Source organism: Protopterus annectens, chromosome 9.part0 (genome assembly GCF_019279795.1).
Source record: "Protopterus annectens isolate FY-2018-M chromosome 9.part0, PAN1.0, whole genome shotgun sequence".
NCBI classification, from domain to species: Eukaryota; Metazoa; Chordata; order Ceratodontiformes; family Protopteridae; genus Protopterus; species Protopterus annectens.
This window is the reverse complement of record NC_056743.1, coordinates 505,549,893-505,575,933: the sequence shown is the minus strand read 5'-3', so window position 1 is coordinate 505,575,933 and position 26,041 is coordinate 505,549,893. Positions and strand designations below refer to the sequence as shown.

The 26,041-nt window shown below is 40.5% G+C and overlaps 1 protein-coding gene across 1 annotated transcript in view; it reads right to left on the bottom strand.

Moving 5' to 3' along the window:
* Positions 1-26,041, bottom strand: part of LOC122811300 (gamma-glutamyl hydrolase-like) — a 370,664-nt gene that overhangs the window by 66,191 nt on the left and 278,432 nt on the right. The window contains exon 8 of the mRNA XM_044083061.1: positions 17,894-18,031. Within this exon, the coding sequence (XP_043938996.1) occupies positions 17,894-18,031 (138 nt within the window). The remainder of the gene's footprint in view (positions 1-17,893; positions 18,032-26,041) is intronic.

Here is a 26,041-nt window from a genome sequence, read left to right as displayed (position 1 = left end):
CCAAATACCATCATATTGGGAGACTTCAACTACCCAAACATAGACTGGGAGCATTACTCAAGCCCCAACACCCTTGCCCAAAGGTTTCTAGAATTCATAAACTCAAATGTGATGGAACAACTAGTCACCACTCCCACAAGAGAAGATAATATACTAGACCTGATCATCACAAACATGGGGACACAATGCTCCACACTGGAAGTATACCCCTCATTGGTGAGATCAGACCATAAATTAATCTCACTGGAAATCCACATCCCACCCCCACCCCCAGCACAAAAGACCACAGTGAAGAATTTCTCAAAAGTTGACTTCACACTTCTTAAGACTGAAGTAGTATCCCTCAAGGCCCCTGGGCCAGTGGAAACCACAGCCCACACCGCTGAATCCTTTATAAACACTTTCTACGGACACCTTCAAGAATGCATGGACCATGCAATCCCAAATAAAACCAAGACCCATTCCCCCAAAGGCAGGCGTCCTGTCTGGTGGACACCAGCCATTAACAAGCTTTACAACAGGAGGAGGAAGCTACTACATGACAGAGCAAAATCCCCAAAAGGGAAGGCATCGCTGATCAGTACTAGCAAAAAACTACGATCACTCATAAAATCATCCAAGGCCAACTTTGAGAGAAAAATCGCAAAAGACACTAAAGACAATCACAAGGCCTTCTTTAGTTATGTTAGAAACCTGGGTGGAAACTCCAAGATATGCTCAGAGTTAGTCCAAAATGACAAAAAATACACTGAACCCACAGACATTGCCAACATACTGGCAGACAGGTTCAGTGCAAATCCCCCCCCCCCAAAAGGAGAAATATCTATCCTAGCAGAGTGTAGCCTCCCTGACATCTCAGATGCCCAGGTGAGAGCCGCCCTCTCCAAAGCTAAAAACACAGCATCAATGGGACCAGATGGTGTCCTGGGTTGTGTGCTACATGAACTCCAAGAGGAACTAAACCCGCACATAAGGCTGCTGTTTAATCTTAGCCTTACTACAGGATACGTACCCAAAGAATGGCGTACAGCAACAGTGGTCCCACTACACAAAGGAGGTGCTTCTACGGACCCTGGAAATTACCGCCCCATAAGTTTGATGAGTCTGGTCTGCAAAGCTATGGAGAGGATCATTATGGAACTCATAAACAAAGACATTGGGGACCTACAGACAATGGATCCTACTCAATTCGACTTTGTCAAGGGCAGATCCTGCCTTTTGAACCTGGTCGACTTTTTTGAAACAGTCACTAAGGCCATTCATGAGGGTAAGGCAGTTCACACAGCCTACCTCGATTTTGCAAAAGCCTTCGACACAATACCCCACTCGGGCATCATAGACAAGCTCACCAGCTTAAATGTAAACCCATATGTCATAAGATGGGTTGCAAACTGGCTCAAGGACAGAACCCACAAGGTCAGAATTGCTGGAGCCATGTCAGACTCTAAGCCAGTCACAAGCAGTGTCCTACAGGGCTTGGTCCTGGGACCCCTCTTGTTCGGCATTTATTTTTCCGAGGTGCAAGCAAACATAGGAGGATTGTGGCTGACAAAGTCTGCAGATTACTGCAAACTAGGCGCCATAATTGATACTCCAGCTGACACAAGCATCCTTCAGAAAGGCCTCATAGAAATGGATAACTGGTGCCAGAGCCATGGCTTTAAACTGAATGCCAAAAAATGTATAGTCATGCCCTTTGGGAAAAACAAAGTACCCACAAATTACCACATAGGTGGTAATCCATTAAGTACGGAAGAAGTAATCAGGGACCTAGGGACCCAAGTTGACAGTAACCTCTCATTTGACACTCACATTGCCAAGGTGGTTAGGAAGACCTTCTATATTACCCACCTTATCATGAAAGGATTCACGTCTAGATCAAGAGAGGTCATTGTACCCCTATACTCTTTCCTTATCATAGTTTCATAGTATAGTACTAGGCTATCTGCTTTAGGGCATTTATAAGCCTAGCCAAAGTGTATGTGGCTTTCGCCACCCCATGTAATGATACAAAAGTGTACAAATTAAATTAAATTTAGTTTACTGTGCCTCTGCCTAGCAATGACACAGAGATGACCCCCAGGGTAAACCTACGATCATCCATCCATTCGTCAAGATTTCTCTTGAAGAGAGTCACTGAGGGGCTCTGCCTAACATGGACATGTATCCTTTTCCAGAGTGCGGGAAGCCTTTGGGTTATGAATCTGTCCCTCCAGCATGTCCTATTCATATTTGTGCTGAGGTTTAGATCTTTAGCTCTCGTGGCTCTGATGGATTTGGATTTTTTGAGGTGGAGCATGTCCATTAATTCTGAATCAGACATGGCCTTGTACGAAAAGCACAGATCACCTCTGAGCAGGTGGTATGCTACTGAAAAGAGCTGGAGCTTTTTTAGTCTGACAGCATATGACATATGCTGGAGACCCTAGATCCTCTTGATAAGGTACTTTTGGGGTCTCTCCAGCTGCTGCAGGTGCCGGGTGAGGTACATACCAAATGGGGCATTGTACTCAATCATAGGCCTGGTAAGGGAGGAATATAAGGGTACAATGACATCCTTTGATCTGGATGTAAATCCCTTAATGATAAGGTGAGCAAGGTAGAAGGTCTTTCTAACCACTTTGGCGACATGGGTGTCAAATGAGAGGTCACTGTCAACTTGGGTCTCCAGGTCTCTGATTACATTTTCCGTACTTAATGGATTACCACCTATGTGGTAAGTTGTGGGTACTTTGTTTTTTCCAAAGGGGATGACTATACATTTTTTGGCATTTAGTTTAAGGCCATGACTCTGGCACCAGTCGTCTGCTTCTGTGAGGCCCTTCTGGAGGATGCATGTGTCAGCTGGTGTATCGACTATGGCGCCTAGTTTGCAGTCGTCTGCGAACTTTGTCAGCCACAACCCCCCTATGTTTGCCTGCACGTCTGAGAAATAAATGCCGAACAAGAGGGGTCCCAAGACAGAGTCCTGTGGGACTCCACTTGTGACTGGCTTAAAGTCTGACATAGCTCCTGCTATTCTGACTTTGTGGGTTCTGTCCTTTAGCCAGTTTGCAACCCATCTTGTGACAAACGGGTTTACATTTAAGCTGTTGAGCTTGTCTATGATGCCTGAGTCGGGTATTGTGTCGAAGGCTTTTGCCAGATCCAGGTAGGCTGTATGAACTGCTTTGCCTTCATCGATGGCTCTAGTGACTGTTTCAAAAAAGTCCACCAGGTTTAAAAGACAGGATCTGCCTTTTACAAAGCCGAACTGGGTAGGGTCTATTGTCTGTAGGTCCCCGATGTCTTTGTTTATGAGTTCCATAATGATCCTTTCCATAGCTTTGCAGACCAGGCTGGTCAAGCTTATGGGGCGGTAGATTCCAGGGTCTGTTGAGGTGCCACCTTTGTGGAGTGGGACCACTGTTGCTGTACGCCAGTGTTCAGGGATGTATCCTGTAGCAAGGCTAAGATTAAACAGCGTTCTTATGTGTGGGTTTAGCTCCTCTAGGAGTTCACGTAGCACGTAACCCAGGACACCGTCTGGTCCCATGGATGCTGTAGTTTTAGCTTTGCTGAGAGCAGCTCTCACCTGGACATCTGAGATGATAATGAGATCCCATAATTGACTACAATTCCCCATTTGGGATGTACCTTACCCGACACCTGCAGCAGTTAGAAAGACCCCAAAAGTACCTCACCAAGATGATCAAGGGTCTCAAACATATGTCATATGCTGCCCGGCTGAAGAAACTCCAGCTCTATTCAGTCGCATACCGCCTACTCAGAGGCGATCTATGCCTGACATACAAGGTCATGTCCAATCCGGAATTAATGGACATACTCCACCTCAGAAAATCCAAATCCACCAGAGCCACGAGAGCGAGAGATTTGAACCTCAACATAGAAATAAACAGGACGTGCTGGAGGGATAGCTTCATGACCCAGAGGCTCCCTACACTCTGGAACAGAATCCCAGTCTATGTTAGGCAGAGCCCCTCACTGACTCTCTTCAAGAGAAATCTTGACGAGTGGATGGGAGATCGTAGGTTTACCCCGGGGGTCATCTCTGTGTCACTACTAGACAGAGGCACAGTAAACTAAACCCTAAATGGGCATAGTATTCTCATTCCAAGGGGTGGCGAAAGCCACACACACTCTGGCTAGGCTTATAAATGCCCTAGGGCAGATAGCCTAGTATGAACCTATGAACCTATTCATTACAGGGGTTGATAAAAAGGAATAAAAATGCTATTTGGAATGTCTGAACATGTATTTTTAATAGTAGGAGAGAAATGGGCTATGCCATACATGCAGTATAAGATAACAAACACAAAGAAAACCACAGCTTGGCAGGGCAAGGCACAAAGTCACAGGAAGAAGGAAGGCCATAAGGTGTATTTAGAAGATACTCACTTTAATCAGGACTTGAGAAAGTATTTTTTACAGAGATAGAGAAACGTGGACATTTGGAATAGACTTCCTATGTGTGTTGTGGATTGTGTCTCTAAAAGGACAGGGGACAGCAGATAGGGGTCAAGTAACCACAGGCGGGAGGAGGAAGTGTCTGTACACTCAATGCACCTAAATGGGTAGACTATATAGATAAGCCATTTCCTTCTGCAGTTATGTTATGCATTTAAATATAATGAACCTCAGCTTGCTACTACTGTGACTCTCTCCAAGAAAAATGGATTGGAGAGTGTATATATTGATTATACGATTAGCCTTCCACACACGGTTAGTAGAAACCTGCAGTGTAAGCAAAAAGTGTCTAGAAAGATAAGTAATAAACTAAGTAATAAAGTAGGGAGTGCTATATGCTATTTTGTAATAGCATCAGTCCTGGGCTATAAAGAAACACAACAGAAGTCTGAATAGTTCGACCTCTCCATGATTTAATATTATTGTAATACAACCCTAGAACATATCTGTTTTGTTATACAGTGGATAATTTCTAGTAATAATACTGTGCTTTTTTCCTGTGGATAATCCAGACAAAGTACTGCTATTATATTATACCGTTATCACATCTTTGGGTCAGGAACTGATGAGGTCTCGTAAAGAAATGACAGGAAACAGGATTAGCAACAGAGTAATCATAATCATTTATACAGTTTGATTCTCAGCAGAGAGAAAAAAAGGGTTAGGAGGTAGCAGGCAAAGCAAGCACAGCCTGGTCAGAAATGTTTGAGGTACTCAGGAAAAACAAAATGCTGAATGCAACTCCGTAGATAGAAGAGAATAATAAGAGAGCAGAACATATACAGGACTGCAAAATGTTAGCAGAGTAGGATTCAAACAGAACCAGTCAAAGGAAGCAGCGATAAATAGGCTACCACAAAAATGTAAACCTTTGAAGTCATATTAAGTCATTTAATAATCTAAACCTCTCTTTCGACCACCACATTGCCACTGTGCTCATGTGGCACATCTCATTACTAAGGGTTTTGCATCCATAAAGAAAGAGGCCATCGTCTTCCCTCATTAGACCAATCATCGAGTACAATGCCCCATTTGGCATGCACCTCACTAGACACCTGCAACAACTGGAGAGGCTGCAAAAGCACCTCACAAAGAGGATTCTAGGCCTTAAACACTTGTCCTATATGGACAGACTCAAAAAACTCCAACTATTCTCTGTCTCATATCGCCTACTTAGAGGCGATCTCTGCTTGACTTACAAAGCCATGTCTGACCCAGCTCTGTTAGAAATGCTACAACTAAAGAAATCCCAATCCCTCCACACCACATGCTCCAGAGACCTCAACCTCATTACCACAATCAACAGAACGTGCCAGAGGGACAGGTTCATAACCCAGAGACTGCCCATGGTATGGAATAAACTTCCCGTACATGTCAAACAGAGCACCTCTCTGGCCCTCTTCAAGAGAAATCTTGATGAGTGGATGGGAAACAGAAAATTCACTGCAGGGATCACTCCAGTGGCTCTACTTGACAGAGGCACTGGGAACTAAGGTCGGGTGGCACGATGCCAGGGTAATCCTATGGGCTAGGCTTGTAAAGGCTCCAGGGCCATTAGCCTAGTACACACATATGAACCTATGAATCTAAAGGAACACAGTTTCTCAAGTTGGTGCATGTGAGATTTATTGATCTCTTGTATTATGGTATACTGTGTTCCAAATAAAGACAGTTTATGTGACCATCTGAATCTCTTAACACTAAACCTTTGTAAGTAAAGCTGTGCAACATTTTTGTGTTATTTTATTTTGAATGCGCAAGGGGACTGGTAACAACGAAACCCACATTCTGCAACACCCTGGTTACAATAATTAAATTTGCATTTCTTGGTGGTTTGATGCAGAAGTTTAAGAAAGTGTGCTGCTAAGACCTAGCCACTGCAATAGTCATGGATTTTAGTCCTACGGCCTCCATCTGCAAACTGTGAGAAAGAGCCCCATCATTGGACGCAAGACCTGTGGCCAGATGTACTGTTTATGTGATGCAGGAATTTGCTAGTCCAAGACATGTTAGCAGCAATGAGGAGGGATCTCATTATCTGAATGTCTCTGAATCTCTCAACTACCAGTGTCTATGTAATTTGTTGATGCACACACACACACACACACACACACACACACACACACACACACACACACACACACACACACACACACACACACACACACACACACACACACACACACACACACACACACACACACACACACACACACACACACACACACACACACACACACACACACACACACACACACACACACCATACATGTCCCTTAACTGGCAGAACATACCCAATATTTATTCTTATTTTCTCTCCCTGTTCACATAAAACAGACATTTGTTTCATTCTCCTTAATGTTCAGAAAGTCAGGTTGATGCTAGACCTGTTGTTTTCTATTAACTTTTTTTAATTGACTCCAAGTTATATTTAACAAATTCTCTCTGGTATCATCTAAGTTCCTTCGGACTTTGTCCTGAAGCCTCCCCACTCACAGACACCCATCCTTTTCAACGGTCTGTCCCTGACTTTACTGGATGCTCATGCTGTTGCCTATTATAGGTGTCCCGTTCCTTGTAACTCAACAGCTGTCATAGTCATTAAATAATGTCAGTGATTAGAGTTTCATACCTCTTAGTATTAAAATAACAAGCAAAAAAAATTTCCTTCAGCAGTGGCAAGCCCCTTCACATCCTTTCAACAATGCCCTGCAATGTGAACAAAGAGGGATGAAAGGGGAAGTGAATGTTCAAAACATGTTAGCGGAAGTGTCACCCTGACAACAGATGGACTGGAGTGTTAGCCAGTGTAGAAGGAGGGAGCAAGACTTGGATGCAGAACTTGAAGAGTCAAGTGCTGTTTCTAAGTGGGGCAGGGCAGATAAAGTTGAATAGCAAATATGACCCTCCACAACTCAATGTGTATATCAGCCCTCTGAACTGCCTGAGGTAAATAAATAAATCTGACATAGTAGTACCGCTGATTTAACTGTGCAAAAGAAGTTGGATAGGGAGCAGCTCATGTCAAGGAACAGGCTGGAGGACTCCAGTTCAGGCTCATCCAAAATGGATTCCCCTCTCAAGGAGAGGTAGGCATGCCAAATGATGAAGCCAGTATCTCATGTAGTAGAAAAAAAATTTAAGACGATTAAGGGTTTGCTTAGCAAATTGACCAAATAATCAAATGCTTAATACACAGGACTTAATTTAGGTGGCAGTCACTCTGTTACTCATGTTTTCTATCTCAGGAGTTGGAGAGTTGTAAGTGTCATGCTATGTTACAATACTGATTTGTTTCTGTATTGACGTTGGTTGTACTGAATGATTTAGATTGGACATTAGTGTGACTAGTATTTACCATGGAGTGATATTGATTTGTAATTAATATTAGCATTAGGTTGCTAATTATCCTGATTGTGTCCACATCTGCAAATTTTTGTGTGATCTTCAAGTCTATAAGGTAGATGCCTAGATTATATTTTTGGAATATTTTCATGTTACAACTTTTAAAAAGCTCAATTTATTGAAATTAAGGAACTTTTTTTCAGAAAGGGGGCATAACCATGAGGGGATATTATGAAAAAAGGAGTTAAATAGTAGGCTAGTAGGGAAAGTTTTCTTTCATGGCTATGTAAAGATGGGACTGTTTAAGGGTAGATCATTTATCTTTTATGCAAATAGAGGAGCAAGAGCAGTGGGGTGATTCAAGTACTCTGCCTATGAGTTTAACAGTGTATGGGTTGGTCTGGTATAATGGTTAAGGTCTTCACTTCATAGACACAAGGTACAGGGTTTGATTCTGATATTGGGTTATTGGCTAGGCTTAAAATAGCCCTTCAAGTTAATTAACCTAGTATTCACCTATAAACCTAAACCCTTACAGCTCTTGGGTGCCACTTCACCTCTATGAGTTGGCCATAGATCCAGGGTGGATCCAAGGATCTGGTTAAACCTAGCCCAGGAGGGGGAAAGGCTGGTTGAGTCAGGGGATTGGATGTTGTGGGTGTGTGGGGTGGGGTGGGAGGGTGATGTCTGCTTTGAATTTGGTGTTTTGGAATGTAGGAGGGATGTGTGATCCAGCCAAAAAAAGGTAAGTGTTGTAAGACAATAAGAGCTAATATCATACTGTAAAACTAAAGAGGAATGAGGTGATACAGCTGGGAGGAAAAGAATTACAGGTAGTGGAATGCGGTACAGTAAAAGGAGGACAGAAAATAGGAGTAATTATTTTGATAAGAAGGGACACAGTAGTGAGGGTAAAATGGAAGATCAAGAAAGAAGATGGGTGATAGCTGGTCTTGATATTAGAGGACAAGAATGGAAGAGGACATTATATGGCCCTGATATAGATTCCCGACTTCTTCACAAACGTTTATGATCGATGGCAAACATATTTCCATATATTGAGAAAGAAATTTTTGGGGAAAATTTTAATTTGATAGTACATTGGAGGTGAAATAGAAAGCATGGATATTAGGAAAGGAATGTTAAAGCATTGAAAATAGTCTCAGTCAAATGAGGAATAGGCAGACATGCAGAGATGGTAATTCCTCGATGACACAGGGTACACTCTTACCAGAAATGAAAGGAAACAGGCTAGCAGACTTGAAAGATTTCTGATAAGCTGTAAAGGGTTGTTGCAGGTGAAAGATGGCTTTCAGACCATGCCCATGTAACTCTGACTTTGTTAAGGACTGGCTCAAAATGTACGATGGAGGTGGAAGCATTGACACTGGGTAATGAGTCAAAGGTGTACAGAAGAGTTGCATAGCGCATAAGAGATATTAAGCTGGAACAAGTTGGAAGTAGAGAGTGGTATAACAACTTGGTCAAAGTAAGAAGTGATTAAACATGCCTTTAAAGATCATTTTATCAGTATGGAAGGGCAGTGGGCAAGGCAGGAAAATAGACTAAAGGAATGGATGAAGAATGAAGTGTTCTCCAGAAAGAGGTGCGTGCAGATGTTAGTGGGAGGGTGGATGCTGGGAGGCAAATGCAAATAATTAAATTGAAAGAGTATGTTGAAGAATATGAAACCACAGCAGCAGAGAAAATTGATACTAACATTCAAAAGTTTTGGTGTCATAGAGGTGAGAAGTCTGGTAAATAAACAGAAAGACAACATTATTGCTTTATTACTGCTCTACCAGAAAAGAGAAAAGACAGTATAGCACCCAACTCTACTGAGATAAACAGTATCTTTTTGGAGTTTTTCAGTAATTTGTGCACATCCAGAAGATAGAATCTTAGAGAGCATCAATCAGAATTAAGAATATTTAATTGGAAAGGGCAAAAACTAAATCTAAAGAAGCCTTGGAAAAGGTTATTAGTTACAGAGGCAGTAGACATAATAAGGAGTTTTAAATCAGAGAACTTTCCAGAAGTGATGGACTTTCAGAAGAGTTCTATAAAGTGCTTCAGGAAGTACTGGTTAATCATTTGGCTATGGCATTTAACAGGTATGAGGAAAATTGTGTCTCTTAATAGAGAGTTGGTGGTGCTACTTTCAAAAGGAAATCAAGGAAGACAGTTCCCAGAGAATTACAGACTCATAGCACTAATAAACATGGTTGCTAACATTCCAGCAGCAGTCTGAGCAACAAGCTTGCAGAGATATTTACCCAGATTAATAACAGTAGATGCGACAGGATTCATAAAAAGGACTACAGCTGACAGCAACTGGTAGATGATAACTGTACAAGTAGAAAGGAAAGGATGGGATAGAGCCAGGCTTATAATTCTTGATATTAAAAAAGCATTTGATTTTCTTAAATTTGTTATTTTCATTTAACGTTTTGATGGAATGGGGATTGGTAAAAACATTTTTAACTGTATATCTGCATTGCTTAGGAATGCCAAAGCTCAATTAATGATTAATGGGCAGTTAACACTATACATAAATGCCCTGTCCCCAATTTTATTTATCCTTGAGTAAGACCCTAGTACTATATATACATCACTACATGCAGAATATACCCTATGAACCAAAATTAATTTGCACGCTTGCAGATGACTGCATTTTATCACTAACAGATTAGATCTTATTCGGCTTTGGGTAATAGAATTTTTTGAACAATTTAACATAGTGTCATGAATGGAGTATAGCTGGACTAAAACTTTTCAAGTCAGAGTAGGTAGGATTTTTAACATACTTGGACAAGAATGGATATCTGGGAAAAAACAGATACTTAGGCATGATGATGGAGTAATCAAAACTGGCTTTAATACTCATAAAGTATTCTTATTTATATACACAGATTTCTTGCTTATCGGAGAAATTGTTATGTTGGATATTTCCTTTGACAAGTGGAATCAATTTACTCCAGATGATCACAGCAAAAAAACAGTACTGCAGCAAAAACACATGCCAGTAAAAGTCCAAAAACCACACGTCTTTAATAAAATTAAAGAGTTTAGTAGTTTTGTCCCTAAATGGAACTTCTTCAGAAGTCTCCACCATTACATATTTCAAGCATCAAAATACCCCACCAGGTAAAACGCATGACTCACTATCAACCAATAAAAATTTCCTATAGTTAATATGATTCAACTTCAATACAGAACTAATAGAAAGTGCTTCATTTAAGCCAGGGTAATGGGCTGCATTTAATCTTATTTGCCATTTTAATTCACAAATATCCAAATATTCATCCACAACCCTACCCTGTACATCCTTTTTAATTCTGTTAAAGACGTGTGGTTTTTGGAGTTTTACCGGCATGTTTTCGCTGCAGTACTGTTTTTTATTGTTGTGTTTCTTGTTTGTGCTTAATTTACAAGTGTTACTCCAGATGATGCTCCTCCCAAGAGTGTTATATGTTAGCAGACATCTACCATCTACCATTAAATGAAAAGAAGAAAAAGTGGTTGGTAAAAATTCAAAGGAGAGTGGGAGGAGAGATTAGCAGGAGGGAAGGACAGTGGGAGGGAGGTAGGAGGAGAGTGGGAGGAGAGATTAGTAGGAGGGTGGGATAATAAAAGGGAGGGAGAGAGTGAAGGAGATTAGCCAGGACTGTAGAAGAGATTAGCCCAGATCTGTGCATGGGCACTGCCAAGAGCTGTTCGTGTGCTATTTTATGGACGTTTTGAAGGCTATTAGAATAGAACTACTTCTTACTGGTAGTGGGAGTGAGTTCCATGCTTTAGCAACATAATGAGAGTATAGGAGAATAGGGATAAACATTACGACCAACTATAAAACACTATGTCTGCAGGGAGACAGAGAAAACAAATTAAGACCAGTAAATACCGGAGCAAAGTAAGGAAGTGTTATCAGCTAGAGAGATAAATGTCTGGCGATGATTTGGGAGTAACTGCTACATCTGTTGAATGGTATATGGAAACAGGATGGGGGAGGGGAAAGCCTTGCTGCAATGTTCTGAGATGCATTATCTGTATACTTGTTATGCACTATTTATCGGCCGGATTCATAAAGGTTACCACAAAGTGCACAATTAGTGTAACCTTTCTGAGTGACTTGACAGTACAAGCATTGTGGTAGGGCTGTTCTTGGATTTAGAAAGTGTACACTTTGTGGTAACCTTTATGAATCTGGCGTTTCATATTTCCTGAAGACTGTTAAGAGTCTTCTGTATTAAGCTAGTTTATATTTGGTAAGAAAAACAGTTTGCTTGCTTTAGTGAAAGAAATCAGTAAAAATCATCTGAAATAAAATACATTGTCAGTAGTACAAAGTTAAAGGTACCTAGAAGAATGACATAGAGATAAGCAATGCATCTGTGATTGCTGGCTATCATAACTTATTATCATAACTTTTAATTTCTCTAAGTCTTTTGGGTTTCTAATACCATGACGAGAATGGATCCCATTCTTAAGTCAAAGTATGTTTAAAGTTCGTGAAATTAGTATTGTCTCAGTTTTTGATGTTAACCAGAAGTGCTATTCACAGTACCAACGATGTGCCCAGAACTGACTCCTGCAATTCACATGGATTTACATGTATTGGTAACATATCTATGTATGGCTGTAAATTATTTTTCATAAGACCTGTTGCTCCTACTACTACTAGACTTGTCTGGGTATCCTTCTTCCACATTGCCCTCATTTCTGCCTGCAAATCCTGGTATTTTATGACTTTGTGTCTCTCTGTATGTAAGGCGTTATAGTGACTGGGTGTAGCAATTTCATTGATCAATGCTACTTTTGTCTTCTTTTCATAGACCACTATATCTGGTTTTCTCACATATATTTTTTTGAACTGTTGGTAATGGGTGATCCCATGTGATATAAACCTCATCATTTTCTGCAATGCTTTGTGGCTCATGTTTCCAATGTTTTTCAGATATTTCAGTATTATAATGTTTGCACAATCCCCAATGCAACAGCCTTGCCACATTATTATGCCTTTCAGTATCTGCCATTAGTATATCACAACCAGTAATAAGGTGTGAGACTGTTTCCAATTCTGTTTTACAAAACCTATATTTGTCTGTTTAACCCACATGTTCAATGGACTTTGTAAACCAACGTGTATGTACTCCACTACCTTAGGCCGCCAATATTAATCTTTTGTCTTTTGGTTTAAATTCACCTCTCCTTATCCATTCCTGTGTTTGATCCTGATCGACATGAAGTTGTTCCAGGAGTTTTCTGTACTTGCAACTATATTTATGCATTTCCACACTTTTTGCCTTCTCATCTTATCCTTTACCGTATATTCTTTCTTTTGTTTTTTGGCACATTCAGTTGCTGCAAATACAACGAAGAACAAAGACCAGGAACCCAATGAATAAAATGTATTCCTCGGCTGGACGTCAGAGAGGAATACATTTTATTCATTGAGTTCCTGGTCTTTGTTCTTCATTCTATTTGCTGCTGTTGCTTTACTGTTGTTTTTGCCACATTCAGTTGCTGCCCGATTTTTATCTTCTTCTAGTTTGATTTCCATTCCCGCTTGACAGTGATATGCTTCTGCTAAACTAAGCAGGGAAGTCATCTTAGACTTATTCTCCTCATGTTTTAAAATGTTCACTAGGTTTGGGTCTTGTGAGGTCAGTATGCAGTCCCACAATTGCAGATCTATACATGTAATCAGTTTCATAGAGGCCCATATCTCCTTCAGAACAGGGAATATATAGTCTTGGTATACAATGATTTTTCTTTACAAATCATTTGATAAGCATTAAGCATTTTTCTTGTTTTCCTGTTCAAGTGATCTAATACCTTTTGTGACGGGTCAGTCACTCCAAAACTGTAAGTTAGGACAATTAGAGCAAATTCGTTTATTGCCTGGTCTTTGTTCCTAGAAGTCAGAACTGCTTTCAGTATTAATTTTGGTCTTCTAAAATATTCCTTACTAAGTTTTATTCACATCTGTTCATGTTTTATTGTTGATCCTTCATCAGTTCCCAAATATTTATACATTCTGTCTTGCTCAAGTTCTTTTATATCACATTCCTGCTCCAGGCTGATGTTTTCAAGGTGATGTACCTTTCCTGCCTGAAAGATTGTTTTTGCACATTTATCAAGACCAAATGACGTAGTTTTGACAACTTGTAGTTGTGCTTTCAGTTCTAATACAAAGGAAGTGTGATAGACTGTAATTGGTGTCATAATAGTTTCTAGTACAGTGCTTTGTTTTTTATTCTAACTTCCACTCTAGCTTTATACTTCAATAAATATTTATGCCTAGATCCTCCTCTCAGATGTCATGTTTTTATTTTATTTATTTAACATTTGTTAACCTGGAAAGTCCGACTTGGAACAAAGCTTATTTTCAGTGGGGGCCCAAGGAGAAAAAGCTCCAGACACATGTCTTTCTAACATGGGAGGAAACCAGAGCACCTGGAAGAAACCCTCACAAATGCAGGGAGGACATGCAGACTCCACACAGAAGGCACCCCATCCGCGAATTGAACTGGAGAACTTCTTGCTGTAAGCTGACAATGCCATCACTGCACCACTGTGCCGTCCCATGTATGCCGAATATGGTCCAATCAACCATTCTCTGCTGATTGGTGATCCTCTGCTTATTGATTTTGACCCTCACCTCCACAATTTTTCTTTTCCTAGAAATGCCTAATTTCATAAAGGTAATTGCTAACAAGTAAAAATAATATAATAATAATAAAACACACCATAGATTGTTCTCCTCTCCCACTGAAACACACAATACTTGATCACAGTTTATGCATTATTGTTGCACATGGTATCCATTCATTTTGGTTTAAAACATACGTAATCTGGAACCATAGACCATTTTCAGTCATTTCCAAGATATACTAAAATACAAGAAATTCCAGCAAAATACATATACCTGAATGGTAGAATATACTATGAATTCAAATATTTACTTAATAATGTGTTGCACAAAAGAGGTACATCTGTGCATGTATCATTTCAAAGAGTTATCTGAAATGATACTTTACCTTAGTGGGTGGCTTTGGTATAATGTTTAAGATGTTTGCCTCCTACACAGGAGGTACAGGGTTTGACTCTCACCAAGGGAATTTAGCTAGGCTTAAAACAGCCAACAAAGGCAGCTAGACTCATACTTACCTATGAACTGTCAACCATACTTGAGCATTTATATTCTGCTGATGAAAACAGAAGTGCTAATTTATCAGTCATCTAAGAACTTTAGAGTTGGAAATTTGCTTCAAAATGAGTTCTAGACAGTGTGTCTTGAACTGAGAATGCTACACAAAAGCATGTCAGTGTACACATTGCTATTCCCACATCACAATATCCAACCATGCTGGAAATGGTGCTCTGTGATAAATATCAGATGCCTTTACAGATCACTGCATTTAAATAAAAGTATAAGATGGAAAATCAGAGTCCATATAACTTGGTTTGTTCTGAACATAACTGGGAACCACTTTGCTTCAGCAGAGTCCAACTGATAGAAATCAGGATGGGTGCCAGTTACTGTGTTCCTATCACATAGCCAAACTTTTACAAGTTCGAATCTCATATGGTCGAAACCATAAGTTCGAATTTGTAAAAGTGGGAGCATTTGAATGGAAATCTCCATAAGCCGAGGTTTCCATTTTGTTCAATGGGGTGCGATATCGGAGTTGGTATATTTAAGTAGCAGGGGGTGTGGGGGGTGCAGGGGGGCTTGCCCCCCTTCTTAAAACAGTTTATTCTGTTTTCCATTGTTGTTTTTTTTTAATCCATAGTCGGGTTTTGTAACATCAAACAAAATGGTTCGAACATTACATGTTCAAAGTTATAAGACTTCGACTATGTGATAGACCCGCCAGTTACCTCCCCACATATCTTATTCATTACAGTCTTAGTCTTTTTTGCAGCTTGCAACTTAGACAATTAAGAAAGTATATTTCAGTGGTGTTAGAAGAATTCCATTCGGTACAGCCCTCCTGGCATTTGCAAAAAAAATGGTCTACAGTTCCCTGGTCAGTGACCAGCAATGCATGGGATTTAACAGTGGTGTTTATGTTATGGGAAAAACATCAGTACAGAATTTAAGAGTGCAATTCATACTTCATTTCTATACATATATGGTAACGGATGACATATGGCCTTTTCCAGTATGACACTTGGTAAGGTATTTAACTCTGATTCCAACCTAGGGGATGAGCCTTGACTGTTCGTGATCTGAGCACCAGCAAAAGTGAAATAATTCCACCTGCCATCATCCCAAAAAATGCATTCTATCAACTGGGAAAACTATTCAATTACCAATGTACAGGCCCAATGCTTTCTGGGATTTATCAATTCCAATGCCCTGGACCAGGTCATTCTGACCCCCACTAGAGGAAGCAATATCCTCAACCTGGTTATCACTAACATGAGAGACCATTGCTCCACACCTATATTCAATTCCTCCCTGGTTAAATCCGACCACAAACTGATCACCATGGAAATCTCCATCTCACCTACAACTCCTGTTAAGGTAACCACCCTGAAAAACTTTTTTAAAGCCAGATTTGGGCTCTTAAAAACAGAGGTGGCTAACTTCTCGGCACCCGTACCAATGGAAAATAGCTGCATGACTGACGAATCATACACCAATGCACTGTACGAGCATGTACACAAATGCAGTGGAGTCCCACAGGGCTTGGTCCTGGAGCCTCTCCTGTTTGGCCTCTACTTCTCAGAAGTCCAGACCACCACAGAAGGACTCTGGCTGACCAAGTTCGCTGATGACTGCAAGCTTGGAGTCATTATCAATTCCCAAAATGATGCATACATCCTACAAAAGGGCCTCTCTGAGACCAATGACTGGTGTCAGAACCATGGCCTGAAGCTTAACACCAAAACATGCGTTATCATCCCCTTTGGAAAAAACTCAATTCCCATGAATTACCACATTGATGGGAGCCCACTGAACACTGATGGGGCCATAAGAAATCTGAGCACCCAGGTTCACAGCCACCTCAGCTTCGACCACCACATTGCCACTGTGGTCAGAAAGTCCTTCTACGCATATCTTATAATCAAAGGTTTTGCATCCAGGAAGAAAGAGGTCATCTTCCCTCTCTACTCATCCCTCATTAGACCAATCATCGAATATAATGCCCCGTTTGGCATGTACCTGACCAGACACCTACAACAGCTGGAGAGGCCACAAAAGTAACTCACAAAAAGGATCCTAGGCCTTAAACACATGTCCTACATGGACAGACTCAAGAAACTTCAGCTGTTCTCAGTCTCTTATCGTCTTTTTAGAGGTGATCTCTGCTTGACTTACAAAGTCATGTCTGACCCAGCCCTACTTGAAATGCTACACCTAAAGAAATCCCAATCCCCCCACGCCACATGCTCTAGAGATCACAACCTCATTACCACAATTAACAGAACATGCTGGAGGGACAGGTTCATCTCCCAAAGACTACCCATATTCTGGAATAAACTTCCCATTCATGTCAAGCAGAGCACCTTGCTGGCCCTCTTCAAAAGAAATCTTGTCGAGTGGATGGGTAACAGAAAGTTTACTGGAAGGGTCACTCCAGTTGCACTACTGGATAGGGGCAGTGTGAACTAACGTTGGGTGGTACGGTGCCTGGGCAATTTTTTTGGGCTAGGCTTGTAATGGCTCCAGGGTCGTTAGACTAGTACACACCTATGAACCTATGAGTTTCTCTGTGGTATACAAGTACTGTAGAGCAACATAGTTTATATCACAGCAATGCAGCATATTGTGGGTTCGAGACCCACCCTAACAAATAAGCCATACAGCAAATGTTTGCCTTGACATGCAATGCTATTAATACTCAAAAATGGTACATGCCATCATTTGGAATGTGAAATTACAAATAACTTGTTTACATTTTCATTAGGAAGGTATTTAGAGTGAGGTCAAATTTTTACTGCATCTCCCACTCAGGGGACTGAGCGTATGCAGAACTGAACTCATGTACTTCTTACAAAAAGATTAAATAACCAGGCAACAGACAGTGTAAAAGACTATACAAACACAGACATACTAATGATATACCTTCATTCACAAAGAAGTTAGACATCAAATAGGACAGTTGGACTGCATTTACACTGTGTGGAAATGCCAGATCCTTCTCCCACTGGAAGCGATTGACTTCAGGATGCCACTGTACTCCATAAATTGGGTATTTTGTGCCTGTATTGAAAATAACATAATTATCACATTTTATGTACTGTTAACACAAGAGTTTGCATCTTCCTGTTGTAGTCTGACTACATGGGATTGAAAAGTTAGCAAGTGCTGTGACTCATGTTTACTACAGCCCCAATGAAAGGACCACCAATTAAAGGGATGAATGACAGCTCTATTGTAGTGCTGAAGCTCAGAGTCCATTATTCTGGCATTGACAGTGTGGCACTTTCAAAGAACATCCTGAACTAAATTACAATTTCATAGATCTTAATACTGGAATCTAGTTTCCATTCATATCTTTAGTTTATGAGTTTATGCATGTATGGACTTCTTTCTATTAGCAATGTACATGATTAAATATTTCCACTCTGCTCTGTCGCTTTAGCCTATAATAATGTATATTCCACTCATTCCACTCAGTCATTTTAATACATGCATTAGAGTTTTAGGGTAACATTTCTATGCTTGTTTTGGGAGTAAGATTTTCACTGTGTGTGTGTGTGTGTGTGTGTGTGTGTGTGTGTGTGTGTGTGTGTAGTATGCATGCTTTACACACACACACACACACACACACACACACACACACGTGTGCATACATACCAATATATGGCCCTACCTTAATAGTTTGAGTGAAGACTCCATAGTAAACATGAATGCAAACTACATTCTGGCTACAACAGATTACTTCTATCTGCATCTTATTACTTATTACATTATTACAACAAAGATTTATTTTTTTATTTGTTAATTATGCAGTGGGTTGGTTCATTGATCCTTTTTAGCCGTGACTCAGGCATAAGGATAAATATAGCATATATGGACCATAGAGTGTTCCCATTCAACCACCATATTTCTGGGCGGTGTGAGGAAACTGGAGTACCCAGACAAATCACATGCAGATACATGAAAAATATGCAATCTCCACAAAGACAGTGGCTGGAAGTCGGGACTGAACTCAGGACCCTGGAATAGACTTCATTATTGCTTTCCTGTTTTCCTACTTGCTTTACTTTCATCCTTTCTTTTTCTCTCTGTATTTATTCTGGCTATGGATAGCAACCTAAGACAAATGTTGTAATGAGACACCAACACAAAACAAAAATGGCAATTTGAAGAGAAATATGAGTAACAATTTGTAGAGAATAATAAAACAAACCAACAAGAAATTATCAGTTCTTAAAGCAGTAACTTGTCAAAGAACAGTAGCTACCAGGGGCACCACAAAGAATAATGAAATGTGGGTGCAAGCACTGACAGAAAACAGCGATTGTTACTCTGCCATTTTTTCTCACTGATTGCATCTGTAAGAATGATTATGTCTATAACAAGTTATAAAACCTGATAAAGGCTAAGCAAAATACATTATCACTTTTTGTGACCTGTTGAATCAGTTCTGGTGGATCTGGAGATTATATCATGTCTTGGACTTTTCAGCCAATCAGACTGCATGCATAAGGATTTGCACAGCACAGCAAAATGTCCAGTCACCTCCACAGAATGAACAGCCGCCTACATATTTTAAATGGTTTGGCTTACATCCCCAGGGGAGGGCTAGACACTTGGTTGTATGAGCACTGGCTCTAGATGATGGTCACTCTTGATGTGTCCCCCTGAGTAAAAATCGGAAAAAAGGAGGTTGTGGATGGGTTTGAATGGATGGATGGATGGCTTACAACCATTACAAGATCAAAGGCCAGAGCCAGAAACTAGTTGAGGAATGCCCATTCCCATGTGGAAGCAAAGGTATAAAGGAGCATCTTCAGTATTCTACAAGGTAACACCTGCAATACATCCAAGGTGTCCCTCTGAAATGCTCCTGTATGGTAAATTTTATGGGTACTTTGGTATCTGCAGGTAAGGGAAGTCCATGTATTCTACCAGTTCCAGTCTGTGGGCAATACATATCAACCAATACCCATATAATGCCTCTATTCACATGCAGCCAGTTCTGGACATGTTGGTCTGTCAGTTAGCGTAAGCTACCCCTCTGCCGATACTATTTTTTACTATGCGGCAGCCCCATCATGCATTTAGCAGACTGACTTCCACTTGAGTGTAGCAAATGCTGATTCATGCAAATCACTGCTGCTGCCATTGCAGCTACTTGCAGCTTCAAAAGTTTTCTGGCACACACTTTGTTTTTATACTCAAACACAACAGCCTGAACAAATTTCTACCCTATGACAATAAATCATGGCTTTCTTTTCCTTACCCTCATTTGCATGTCATTATGCACTCATTAGATTGCCGTTGTTCACTGGAATGCCATAATATAACTACTTCCTTACCCTTTCCTCTGTACGTTTGTACCATGTAGCTCTATAAATCACTACCTAGTCATGTGTCTACAGTTTTGTTTAATAACACATTGACAACTTCGCTAATTGTCTATAAACATGCCCTTTGTGTTTATATGATGCTGGTTTTTGACATACTGTGTATTTTATATATGTTTATATTCCTGGCTAATTTTCAGTGCTCTCAAACTTATTAAAAACACCTTAAGGGCTTATAGCAAGACATGCCACATTCCTTTTCTTGTCTATTTGCTAATACTTATGTCCAAATGTTTGCTGTGTGGTGCCCAAGATCCATATGGATTGCTATATGCCAAAAGTAAAGATGTGCATATATTCATATATGGGTTCACTACATAATCTCAAAATTTTGAAATATCAAATTTCAAAATCTTGAGACCATATAGCCGAAACCACTAAATGCCAAAAGACCAGAAGCGCGAAATTCAAAATCCCGAGCGTACAACACACATACACGCAACTTCCCCCCACAATCAAACATATCATCCTACTCTACAGATAAGAAGGGGGGCAAGTCCCCCTGCATCCCCTATGTGGGGGACTGCTCCCCTCACACGCCCCTACTTAAATATACTAACTTTGAGATCGCACAGACACACAAGGGAAACTCACACCCACGCATTTTACAGTCCCTCACACACACACATCACAGTCACAACACACACTGACACACACTAAAGCCCCTAACCAACACACTTACACATAGATACTTACCTCAACTTCCATCTATCCATCAACAAACCGCGACACCAGAAGCACTACTTCAGTATCTCCGAACATCGGGATTTTGAATTTCGTGCTTCTGGTCTTTCGGTATTTAGGGGTTTCGGCTATATAGTCTCGAGATTTTGGAATTCAGTATTCCAAAATTTCGAGGTTATGTAGAGATCCCACATACACACACAAATATATAGATAGATATATATAATATCTATGTATGTATGTACGTATATATATATATATATATATATATATATATATATATATATATATATATATATATATATATATATATATACTCGAAAACTCACTTACCTGACTTTCAAAAAACCGAGATGAAAAAAACTGAAACTCCAGAAGACCGACTGCTCAGAACACTGACATTTTACTACAGGTAAGTAACTGTTAGACCAACCTTACAAATAAACTAAAACCGAAGCAAAGAAAACACACCCAAGCCTCCCATCCCCCCACATCCCCCCTAACTAAATATACCAACTTCAAGATCTCACTATCGTGGAGATAAGGGGCAAAGGTTAACATGCTGGCCAAGTGGTTACTTACCTGCAGTGAAATGTTGGTGTTTAGAGTCAGTCTTCTGGAGTTTCATTTTTTTTTGTCTCTGTCTTTTGAAAGTCGGGTAAGCGAGCTTTTGGGTTTCTGATGGGGACCCAAATACATAAGCACAACCTTCCATTGAAATGTACACTTGTCGATTCTACAATAATCGACTCCTTCTTACTGAAAACAAAAACAGTGATCTGCAAAGGATTAAAAACATTTTTTTTTTTTTGCAGGGGGCAAGCCCCACTGCGCCCCCCCATACCCCCTGCTAATTATATACACCAACTCCAGGATTACACTACACTGGGGAAAGGGCATATTTCCCGATCTCCACATTGTGCAATCTCACACTGCCAGTACACTTTGATTAGCTGATATTATATCAGCTGTACCAGCTCTGTCAGCATACATAGAACACTGCATTGTATTTAAATACAAACTGTTAAACCAAACAGCCAATGTAAAGGCTTAATTAATTATGATGTCACAAATTACATCAAGTGCTTAATTAATGGATACATTTCTATAAAACTATATAGGTTTATAATGATTATTTTTATATTATTAACATATTAGTATGTCTAGCTGTGACTTTAAGAATTCACACTTTAGCTGTGAGGTTTTATTTAAATTATTTTAAATAACGTTAAATTATTTTAAATAAACTATGTATTTTTAGTCTGAAGAAGTTGGAGTATTTTCTCCAATGAACGCGCTTACTTTACTGTAATAAAGTGTGTGTTGGAATGTTCCTGTAGCCTGCTCGCATCATTTTACTTCAATATCTATAGGTCTGATAGGGCACCCAAAAAAGGTGGTGGGGTGGTTATTTCACTGACGCCAACACCTATAGACATTACCTTGCCTAGTTTCTACCCTGCTGAACTACTGCCCCTAGACTGTCACATCAGTAACTATAGGAAGTTTGCTATTGCTTCTATCCGTACTCCCCTCAGGTAAAAACATTCCTATCCTTGAACATATACTCTCCTGGTTAAACACCTCCATCCCCTATGACACCATCATTCTTTAGATGTTAATATAGATAATGGAATTCCCTTACTGGTGACTCACCCCAACATTTCATAAACCTGTATGGATTCTCACAACTGATCACTACCCCTTCCCACTACAGCAAAAACACTACTGATTCCACAATTGACTGGATCTTGACCAACTCTCCAAACAACTATTGCAACCCTTCTACCTTCCCTGACTCTATTAGTGACCATTCACTCATCTCTATCTTAAGGCACTGTCCTCATCTTTCTAAGTCCCATCTCTACAGAGGTTGTAGGAAACTGACTAGCTTTTCCCCTGAAACCTTTAACTATAGACTCTCTGCCATCAACTGGTCTTTCCTAAAAACTCTCCCGCTCAATGATGCTGTTACTCAATTCAACCACATTTTCCTTGATGTCTTAAACTCTCTTGCCCCAACTAACAAAATCAGAATCAAATCTAATTTTGCACCCTGGCTCTCCAAAGCTACTCATGCTTTGATGCATGAAAGAGATGCTCTATGGAAAAAATGGCAAACTACTAAAACTCCAAGGTTGTGAGCAACTCAGAAATCATGTAAAAAACTTGTTATTTTGGATAAATGCGAATATTTAACTAAATTTCAAGGCTCTCACACAAATGACCCCAAAAAATTTTAGAGTACTATTAGTCCCTGCTCCACACGGGTTCTCCTACCATCCCTAACCCTTTCCCATATCACTCTCCCGCTGAAACTGCAGACTTACTCAACAAACACTTCATAGACAGCATCTCTAAACTCTTAGCCTCTGGTAACTCTGCTCATCCCAACACTTCTGTGTCACCCTCACCTCCCCCTAAACCTCTATGCTCCACTGTCTCTCAGCCTTTTACCTTGTGACCTGTTTCTACTAAATATATCAAATCCCTGCTTCTTAAACTATAACTATGCTCTCTGTCCATAGATAAGCTCCCTCCTCAATTTCTGAAAATCACTGCTGACTCTATTGCATATCCTGTATCTATCTTAATCAGCTGCTCCATTCAGGAATCTACTGTACTGGAAATATGAAAATCCTTCTGTACCACACCTCTGCATAAAGGTGGCAACTCTGTTGAACCCTCTAACTATAGACCAATTGCTATTCTCTCACCGCTCTCTAAGATCCTTGAAAAATGCATACATACTCAACTACTGTCCTATCTCATTCACAAAACCTCCTCACTCCCTTGCAACATGGTTTCCGCCGTAAACACAGTACCTCGACTGCCTTACTACTCTTTACTCAAAAGGTTGCAGAAGCTAGAGACAACAACCTCCTCATCTCCTGTCTATTCCTTGATCTCTCTAAAGCCTTCAACACTGTGTCTCATCCCATCCTTCTTAAACTCTCAGACTTAAACCTCTCTCTTTCTACTCTTGGCTGGTTCCAATCCTACCTTACTGGCAGAAAACAGTTAGATGGCAGCAGGCTTTCTCACTCTTCCTTGCTGTTCAAACAGGAGTACCCCAAGTCTCCATACTTGGACTGCTCCTTTTCAATATTTTTACCAACAACCTACATTCATCCTGCAGTCTCATCTGTAATACAATATGCAGATGACTCTACACTCTTATCAATCTCCAGTACTATCTCTGAACTATACACAGTAATGCAGAATTCCTTTATCTCTGTTTAAAAATGGCTCAGAAAAAATCAACTAATCCTTAACCCGAAAAAAAAACTCTACTCCTCTTCCTAACTCAGACACTCTCTCACCTTAAATCCAACTTTTCTCTTTCCTCCCCAGATGGCACCACTATCTCCCCTGCCTCACACACCAAACTCATTGGGGTAATAATTGATGACCGACTAAAATTTGACTTGCACATACAACAGGCCATCAAAAAACCTCACCAAAAACCTGGACTACTTTATAGGAACAAAAAATTCCTCATTACTGCCACTAAATGCACTCTTGTGCAGGCATTTCTCTTACCTAGTATTCTATACGCTTCCCCAGTCCTTACCACTATCCAAACTACCTCAATGCAGAAACTGGAACAAACATACAACAAAATTATCAGATTTATTCTAAACCATCCACTCTCGTTGCATCGCTGCCTCTCACTAAACAAACTTCAGTGGCTGGAATTTCCACACCTTCTCCTACAATTGCAACTCCACACTACCTTTTCCATACTCAACAACCCCTCTGCCTGCCCTGCTCTTGCCTCCCATGTTACTCTCTACCCCCCCCCCCAGCCTCTCTGGAGTGCTAATCAGCATTTTCTCTCAATTTATAAACACAAATGGAAAATTGGCAAACTACTTTACAAACACTCTGTCTCACTAAATTGGAACAAACTCCCTCACCATACTAGATCTAACCTTTCCTTTCCTTTCCCTGTTTTAAAAAGGAGCTTAAATCCCACCTACTAAATAGGTTCATATGTGTGTACTAGGGTAATGGCCCTGGAGCCTTTACAAACCTAGCCCATAGAAGTGCCCTGGCATTGTGCCACCCATCATTAGTTCCCAGTGCTTTTATCAAGTAGGGCCACTGGAGTGATCCCTGGGGTGAGCTTTCTATTTCCCATCCACTCATCAAGATTTCTCTTGAAAAGGGCTAGTGAGGTGCTCTGCTTGACACGTGTGGGAAGTCTATTCCAGAGCATCGGCAGTCTCTAGGTTATGAACCTGTCCCCTCCAGCATGTTCTGTTTATTGTGGTAATGAGGATGAGGTCTCTGGAGCATGTGGTGCAGAGGGATTGGGATTTCTTTAGATGTAGTAGTTCTAACAGAACTGGGTCAGACATGGCTTTGTAAGTCAAGCAGAGATCGCCTCTTAGTAGACGATATGAGACAGAGAATAGCTGGAGTTTTTTGAGTCTGTCCATGTAGGACATGTGTTTAAAGCCTATGATCCTCTTTGTGAGGTACTTTTGTGGCCTCTCTAGTTGTTGCAGGTGTCTAGTGAGGTACAAGCCAAATGGGGCATTATATTCTATGACTGGTTTAATGAGGGAAGAGTAGAGAGAAATGATGACCTCTTTCTTCCTGGATGCAAAACCCTTGGTAATGAGATGTACCACATAGAAGGACTTTCTGACCACAGTGGCAATGTGGTGGTCAAAGGAGAGGTTTCTACCAACCTGTGTCCCCAGATCTCTTACAACTCCTTCAGTGTTCAGTCAGTGGGCTCCCACAGATGTGGTAATTAGTGGGAACTGAGTTTTTCCCAAAGGGGATGACAATGCATTTTTTGGCATTAAGCTTAAGGCCGTGGTTTTGACACCAGTCACTGGTATCAGTGAGGCCTTTCTGTAGGATGTCTACATCACTTGGGAAGTTAATGAGGTCTCCCAACTTGCAGTTGTCTGTGAATTTGGTCAGCCAGAGTCCCTCTGTGTTGGCCTGGACTTCTGAGAAGTAGATGCCAAACAGG